We start from the raw sequence: 8,299 nt of genomic DNA, 5'->3' as shown, positions 1-8,299 counted from the left end.
ATGAACAAAGTTAAGGTCGCTCAAACGGTCCCGACTCCAAACTCACGAAAAATCAAAAAATGTCTCACCATTTGAATAGACCTTCACGAGGGCCGCTATAATTTTGGGATTTTTCTAGACAGTCTGTGTATTTACAATAGGTTTCATCCGAACTACTTGTCACAAAATTTCCTTCAACCAATAATTTGCAAAATGTCTTATGCTCTATGATTTGCGGAGGAAGATGGAAAACAAACTTATAGCAATCACAAAGTTTCTTTTAATTCTCACATCACCATGATGTATGTTCTTTTGCTGATTTTTGTATCCTTATTTTCAAATGAGTCAGGATCGTTTTCAGTCGATTTAGAAAGAGTTGTAAAAAGCTATAAAACACGAGAGTGATTAACGGACCAACGAAGGGCCAACAACGGGTGGGCCCATAGTTTTTTTTCAGATTTTAAAATCAACAAAAAGTGTGTCATATGACGTCAAAATTTTCTGAACAAAAAAAGATAATTATAGGAAGTCAGGAACTAGTTTTGAAATTTCAGAAATTTCGGATTTCAAGAGTTTGTCAACTACAGTTTATGTTCTACTGGAATTAATCAAAAAAATATAAAATTATTCAGACGAAGAACGGACAATGGAGACAATAGATTTATCTTCTCTTCTCTTTCCGAACAATCCTCTTACAGTATCCCGATACTGTGACGACATGCAGTAGCATATGAGACAGTGAACAGAAGAGTTGACGATTTGGAGAGTGAGCACGAAGGAGTCCAGCTTTTTGAATTCTTCTCTGGAATTGGTGATGATTGAGCTATGCAGTCACGTCTAAAGCTACACGGTCATAGCTGGAGCTGCGGGGTCGACTGTCTCCAGCTGAGCCAAAAAATAAACTCACTGCTCTCTATAGCCGAAATAAATATCACTTGCGTAGAATAAGGCAGCATAAAACGCTTCTGAGACAAATAAACTGAACGCCATAGACAATACCAATGCATATGTATTGGTCCTGGATCTGAAATTCATTTTTATCACTTCAGACCCCAAATCCAAAAAAACTCACTGCTCCTCCTTGCTGACATTTTTCCTTATCTTATTGGCTCTTCTTATTCCGATGACTAAAGCGATAACAACAAGGAAATAGCATATACTGATGAATATTGCAACGAATCCATCTACCATCAAGTAGGTTAATTCCCATGTTTCTCGGTCGACAAGTCGATATGGCAGGTAGCTAGGTCTCAACAGTTTTACGACTGGTCCAGTGAAGGAGAAGTAGTCAACCATTTCGCTGTCACAGCTGAAATTGAACGATATATAATAATGGTTAGTGAGCTGTCTTTGTTGCTCAGTTGATAGCGACTAAAACTCTTTTTACCGCTAGAAATGAAGCTCGCGTAAGCCTTAAACGATTAGAAAATAAGTTCGTCAAAAAAATGTGAGCCCATCGTTGGAGGTGCCTCGTTGCTACCAGCTGAGCTACAGTGGCTCAAGCTGCCAAGCCGCGGCCGCGGCTACTTACTTTTGTACCACGACAAATTTTGATTTCACAAAATAAACCAAACTCCAAGAACCAGAAGCAACACTGACAAGGAACATAACCAAAACCCCGGCTTTTATCTGTGTCATAGCGCTGATAATATTATTCATCGGGAAAAGAACCGATAATGCTCGAATTGTCGCAATATACAATGCAAGAAAACTTGAGCCTCGTCGACATAGGATTTGCAAAGTTTTAGCAATTAAATTGACCATCAGATGAGAGTATCTGGTTCCGTTGTAACATGCTTGGACTTGATAGATGTAGTCCATTCCAATCTGTGTGATGTTACCAAGGGACTGGAAAATATCACAAATGCAGATTCCAATCATTATTAGGTAGACAAGATTAGTCCTTAACGTTTTGCGAGAGAGAATGGATAGATGAAAGAAATTGATGAATAAACTGAAGAAGCAAGCAATATCATATAACTGTTTGGAAACTTCTATAATCGGGTTTAGGCTTTCGAAAAATGCTCTAAAATCTTCGGTAAGATAATCGTAGTAGATCCATCGATCTCCATACTCGACATATTCATGGTACAGGTATTCATCAGAATATGGATCATCTACAGTTTCGTAATTCATGATGTATAGAAGATATTGAAATGAAAAAGTAAAAGTGATTCTACTTGTCACAAGATTTCCTTCAACCAATAATTTGCAAAATGTCTTATGCTCTATGATTTGCGGAGGAAGATGGAAAACAAACTTTTGGAAATCATACGATTTTTTTAAACATCTCACATCACTATGATGTATATTCTTCTGCTAATTTTTGTATCGTTGTTTTCAAATGGATCAGGATCGTTTTCAGATGATTTAGAAAAAGTTGTCAAAAGCTATGGGACACGTGAGTCATTAACGGACCAACGACGGGACAACGACGAATGGGCCCATAATTTTTTTTTCGGAATTTCAAATGATACTGTTTTATTATTGTCTAATAATGATACTGTCCTGTTCAAGTTCTATAATATCTATTTTAGTTGGTCAAAAAATATGGAGTCTGAATAAAGTTATGAGCTGGTCAACCATAGACCCGCTATCAGTCCGTCGTCGGCCTGTCGTTGGTCCGCCATTGGCCGTTCTGGTTAGAAAATGGATTGCCTAGGGTAGAAAATGAGCCACAAAGAGCCTAGTTTCTTCCTGAAATCTCACTTTCTTCCAGCCCCAGAATGTGTATTCAACCACAGTGAAATAACATCAAAAACTAAAAAATTCTTCCCAAAATGTGGAATGGTTTATGGAATATTGGTTATCAACTCAAACACTGATTTGTCATTGGCTCAATTGAAATCGGTTTTCAAAAATATGACAACCCTAGTTGGAGGGTTGATAGTGGAAAATTCGAGTTTATCGAACCTGGATTTTTTCACATATCCCTATGAGTATTTACCTTTTTACTGTAAAACATGTAAGGCAATTTTTTGACTCCATTATAGTTTAGGGGCCCCCAGAAGTTTGGTAAAATTTTGTTCTAAACTGAAATACAGTCAAATTTTTTAAAGTAAAACTCCAATTTTAGATGGTCTTGTTATCCGAAACAATTCAAAACTAACCAATGGAACAATGTTGTTAGGAACCAGATTTTATTCTCAAAACACTACCAAGGAATGTTATGTGTCGATCGAAAACAATGAATTATTAGATATGAGCAGTTTATGTGGTCAAGGAGAATTAAAGGATTTATTGGACATTCGTACAAAAGGGAATTTCAAAAATTGTGGTATGTTTTTTTTCAAATTTACAAAACTTGCTTCAAACTTGATATTTTGAATTTAAACAAAAAGTAAAAAATAGAATATGAAAAAAAAATCTCTAAAATGAAACCTCTGAAATCTCTAAAATGAAAATGAATTAGTTAATGTTATGGAAACTTGAAAAACTTCCAGGTTGCCAAGGTAACGGGCCACTTTCTGAATTCCAAAACTGCAACACCACTTTCAATGGCTTAAAACTTCTGAATACCACTAACCTCGATTTATATCCATTGTCTAATATTACAACCATTCAAGGCTCGATAGACATTCAGAATTCGAACATTCAAAATTTATCATTTTTGACTAATTGGCAGTTTTGGACAGTGAAATCCAATAGGACTGTTATACTGAACTTACAAAATAATCCGATAATGAAGCGGTTAGGCTTGCCGGTTTTAAAGGTACCGAAAGTATGCAGAAGACATCAAAAAGAGGTAGAAAGTTTTCAGAAATTCGAGAAAAAGTTGCGTGGACTCGGTCTGGCGAATATTGAAAACTTACATCCGGAATTTTGTATAACAATTGCGGAATTCAAGTTTATTTTTGAAGTCTTGGAATTATCATTTTTAAATCTAGACGCCAAAATTTGTAATGAGGAAATTGGAGACATTCGGGATAATGTTCTTTGTCATTTCGAATCAATGTATGATCTACCCTACAATTGTGATATTATTGTTGGAAATGTGATAGTGGATTTTGGAGATGAAGAGTATTTTTCGAAATTGTTCAATGTTTGGCATCTCTATGGAACATTGACAATTAGAAATACAAATTTGAAAACTTTTAATCGCTTGCAGTTGTCCTATATAGCTTACTTGGATGATAGGGATTTAGAACAGCAAGATCGGCTGATTCAAATTTACTCAAATCCCAAGTTAAATGATTTTCTCATGAATAGTGTCAGTGTAAGTGGTTTTGTATGGTTTGGCTGGCTTCCAGCTCTCTAGCCGACTGTGTTGCTCTAGTTCGAATTTTCCAGAACATCATAACCAGCGGAAAACGAGAGGCATTGATTCAAGACAATCACCCGGACGCCTTCAAGGATTGGGAAACTGGGGAAAAAACGGAATGTGCAATGTTTCCTTATCCTTATATGTACTTCAAGGATTACTACTCCGTAAACTTAAACTTCACTGGTGGAGATTGTGGACAACGTGTGGAGATTAAGAATTCAAATCTAGCAATTTTTTATTTGTCTGTTTCATTCACTGTAGCATATACTTTATTTCACATATGAAAAATGACTACTGGCAATAAAATGGAAGTGAATCCAAAATGAACGTTTGATGAATCCTCATCGTAGTAATCATAAATGGCACCATAGCTTTTCCGCTTTTTTCCTGGTAATTTTGCTGAAAAAATGGCGGGAATTCGAATTTTCGAGTTATTTAAAACTCACAACAACCCATTCCATTATACTTGATTGGGGTTTTTGTCTTTGCTTGAATCAGCAAACAATCTCTTTGTATTTTGAATATTTCTTGAGAATTATCTCGGATTTCAAGAAAACTAACATCACGTAAGTATGGAAATGGGGGGACCTGGAACTTTGATTTTTGTGGGCTGCAGCTTCTATTATTTAATTACCTTCATGTTTGGGAACTCTACAATTGCTAGTTTTTTGTTCGAAATGATTCTGATGATTTGATTGTCATCTGGAAAAATGATATTTCTTAGTAGAGCATTGTCAACATTGAAATCCAGAAAAAGGAATACAGATTGTTCGATTTGACTGAAAATTTCAGACTTTTTTTGGTTCAATGTTCAAAATTAGTGTCAAAATGTTGGAAGCGTTTTTTTTCGAACTAAAAAAACTATACCAATTTTCGAAAGCATTAAATGGCAATTAAACCAACAAGCAAAACTTATGAGATTTGTAAAACGGAGATTTTTCTCGAAAACATAATTTCTGGTGTAATCTGAGAGTTTCAGAATCCCAGAATCTCAGAATCTCAGAATCTCAGAATCTTTTTTCTTCGAAAATACCTTTTGTCAATCGTATCACATTTTGCAAATTTGACAAAAAACTCAGATCCACCAACTCCTTTGTGTCCCGTACAACAAGATTTCCATAGATATGAGTCACATTTTTAAACTTCCTAACATCCATTTCATTGTTTTGATCAATTATAACATCTCCAACAACATGATGACAATCTTCTTCCAGATTTTCAATCTTGCAAACTTTGACTCCGTCTGTTCTCGATAATTCTGGACATAGCAATATTTTATCTTCATTGAAAAACATTGCAGAAATTTCGGCAAACATTTGAGCTTCTTGAGTGCTCAGGCAGAATTCTGGGTGGTTGTTGGTGATGATCAAATCAAATCGTTGGGCTATTGGAGTTATGTTCTGGAAATAAAATATTTAATTGGAAATAAAATATTTAATTGGGTAGCTTTCGTTACTGTTTTGGGCAGGTTTTGGACTGTCTCCGGTCCATTTTTTTTGGCAGTTGATTGGCCGTTTTTAAATTATTTGTAGAGTATTATTGGCCGTGAAACGTTATTGGACATGTAATTGATTGACGGACCAACGATGGACCATCAACGGAGCGGTCCATAACATTTCTCAGGATTGAGATATTAGGACCAAATTGAATGGATTTTGTCAAAGTGGTTGAATACTGCAAGGTGATGTGGCTTAAATTTTTTTTTCGTTGGTTCATCTTCGGTGCGTCATTGGTCCGTTTTCAGACTTTTTTCATTTTTGAGCCGCATCTGGGTATTTGTTTTTTTCTGTTTTTAGCCGTTCTAGATCTGTTATTAAAATTTATAGAGCCGAAAAGGGCAAACTTTATGAAGTACCAAAAAGGCACGACCCTGTCTCTAAAATCGAAAAAGCAAAAACTAACTTTCAAAGAATTCCATCCCAAAAATTTCAAATTCGGATTATTATGGATACTAAGGTGACCATAATTCTGGTTAATATCGACAATTAAATTTTCCAAGTTTCCCATAAACGAAAGATTAGTCAGTTGGGTTCCAGAAATTTCGATTCTTCCCAAAACTTCTTTGAGACTGGAAAACTTGGAAAGATCCATTGAATCAGACAGGTTTCTGATTTCCAACACTCCCTGATAACCGCCAGATATTGTTTCACAGTTGGTATAATAAGGCAAAGATTCCGGAGAGATTCGAAGATTGTAGCATTCTGAAAAAATCGATAGATTTTTAAAGATCAAAAAATCTTACCACAATCTCGAAGATTTCCAAAGCTTTCGAAATCACTCGAAACTGGCAAATCCCTGCATTTAGAAATATCCAGTTTTGGATTATTAGTAATATGCCAGATACATTTTTCGTCGGTACGGAAAAATTTCAAAAACTTTATACCGATCAGTTCTGGATTATTTGCAATGACGAATCCGTCTGAAATTTGACATAAATTAACTTGGTTCCTATAAGAGCTATCTAAAATCTGCCAACTGATAAAGTTGTTATCATAATCACCAGCATTTTATCAGTTGACAAATTTTTGATATCTCTCGTAGGATCTGAGATAATTAAGCTCAAACCTACCATCCCCACATTCAGAAGTTTCCAGGGATTCAAAAAACTCCAAATTCGTCAATGACGAATTTCTGATTTTCAGAAACCCTTTTAGATTTTGGAGATTTCTAAAATTTGCCTTCAATTCCATTTCTGTTAAATCCATTTTCTCATCAATCGATACACTTCCACAAACGTTTTTACATGTTTTGGGCCATTTTCGAATCGTTTCAGAAGAGATGTGGGATTCATAGAAGTGACAGTTTAGATCTGTAATTATTTTCGAAATTTTCGGTTTTTTGTGTTACTGTACCACATGGTTTCACCTCAAAACCTTGACAGAAAATAGTGGGTATTAGGAAAATCAGATGAAAAAATAGCATGATGTGTGGTGAAAGTTGTTATTGACTAAAAAGCTAAATTCTCCGAAAAACCAAAAGATAATTATATGGAATTTTAAACTTTAGATTTTTCGGAAAATTCGAGAAACTTTTGATCACATGATGTAAATTATAGCTTCTGGAGAAGGCTGTGAAAAGTTTATGAAAGCAAAATTGAACACATAAACCAGTGTTAAGGGAAAAAAGGAAATTTACTAAATATGGCAAAACAACATATCAATAAATTATGGGAACAAAATAGAGACACTCGGATTTCGAAAATTTGCAATTAAACTATGCGAGAAAAAGTTGAGATTCGTCAAATGAGAAAGAGGGGCAAGAAACTTGTAAAGTGGGAAAACTGCTTCTAAAAAACGGATTTATCGTTTCTTCCTCCATTCCCAGTCTTCTGGAAGGTCTCCACGATTGGCAATGTTATTCGGGTCCAGCATTTCCACTTGACACGTCGGACCCAACCAGCCGGGAGAGCAAGTGCATTGACCACTGGAAAATAGAACATTTTAATACGCCTAATTCGAAACATGAACCAAAGTAGTTGTGTTCAAGATAGCACTTGCAAACAGCAAAAATATTCTTGACGGGCTTGCAGATGGGCATAACTCAGCTCAAAATCGGTATTTCGGTCAAAATTAAAAACTAAAACGTAGATCTTGACGAGGGATGCAAAAAGATACATAGTTCAACTACTTTAAAATTTTTATTAAACAAGCGGCAAGGTCTTCATCAGAGAACCCTTTAAAAGAGGTATACAGGTTCACCTTATCACCATGTCATTCAGCATAACTCAATTCAAGCTTGGAATTTTTCTTTGTTTCATATAGTGAAATGTGGGTCTTGACAAGGTCTACTAAATAATATATAACAGGCTATATTTAAATGGCAAATTTTGAGCCAGAAGCCGTGAAACATCGGTGGCAACGCTACATGGGTAGTGTCGTCCCGACTGCTACTGATTTGAAATGCGAAAGTCAAGTATACCGGAATTATATATCATTTTGTAGAACTTGTTAAGCGCTACATTTTCCAATTTAGATCAAACCGAAATTTTAAGCTTGAACCAAGTTTTACCAGTGGTCGATCTATGAAAACCCGCAAACCTACGTTTTCGGATCACAC

General features: G+C 35.5%; 4 protein-coding genes across 4 annotated transcripts in view; 1 reads left to right on the top strand and 3 right to left on the bottom strand.

Moving 5' to 3' along the window:
• CBG24460 overlaps nt 1-1,800 on the bottom strand; it is a gene marked incomplete at both ends in the record, with an annotated part of 3,029 nt that extends 1,229 nt beyond the window's left edge. Inside the window, 2 exons of the mRNA XM_002648253.1 lie at nt 1,052-1,288; nt 1,511-1,800. Of these exons, the coding sequence (XP_002648299.1) occupies nt 1,052-1,288; nt 1,511-1,800 (527 nt within the window). The remainder of the gene's footprint in view (nt 1-1,051; nt 1,289-1,510) is intronic.
• An 849-nt stretch (nt 1,801-2,649) lies between these two features.
• CBG24459 lies at nt 2,650-4,457 on the top strand (the record flags this gene model as incomplete). The annotated part of the gene is made up of 4 exons (XM_045240955.1): nt 2,650-2,944; nt 3,056-3,256; nt 3,423-4,199; nt 4,270-4,457. 4 exons carry the CDS (start codon nt 2,650-2,652, stop codon nt 4,455-4,457), a joined length of 1,461 nt encoding a protein of 486 aa, XP_045091339.1.
• Nucleotides 4,458-4,517: 60 nt separating this feature from the next.
• On the bottom strand, nt 4,518-6,948 carry CBG24458 (the record flags this gene model as incomplete). Its single annotated transcript, XM_045240954.1, has 7 exons — nt 4,518-4,642; nt 4,690-4,831; nt 4,878-5,022; nt 5,333-5,643; nt 6,146-6,444; nt 6,486-6,662; nt 6,813-6,948. 7 exons carry the CDS (start codon nt 6,946-6,948, stop codon nt 4,518-4,520), a joined length of 1,335 nt encoding a protein of 444 aa, XP_045091338.1.
• A 594-nt stretch (nt 6,949-7,542) lies between these two features.
• On the bottom strand, nt 7,543-7,614 carry CBG26716 (the record flags this gene model as incomplete). The annotated part of the gene is made up of 1 exon (XM_045240953.1): nt 7,543-7,614. The coding sequence occupies one exon, from the start codon at nt 7,612-7,614 to the stop codon at nt 7,543-7,545; it is 72 nt and encodes a 23-aa protein (XP_045100708.1).
• Between the last annotated feature and the right edge of the window lie 685 nt (nt 7,615-8,299).

Source organism: Caenorhabditis briggsae (assembly GCF_000004555.2).
Source record: "Caenorhabditis briggsae AF16 supercontig from assembly CB4, cb25.NA_161, whole genome shotgun sequence".
In the NCBI taxonomy this organism is placed as follows: Eukaryota; Metazoa; Nematoda; class Chromadorea; order Rhabditida; family Rhabditidae; genus Caenorhabditis; species Caenorhabditis briggsae.
This window is presented reverse-complemented; position numbering and strand designations above follow the sequence as displayed.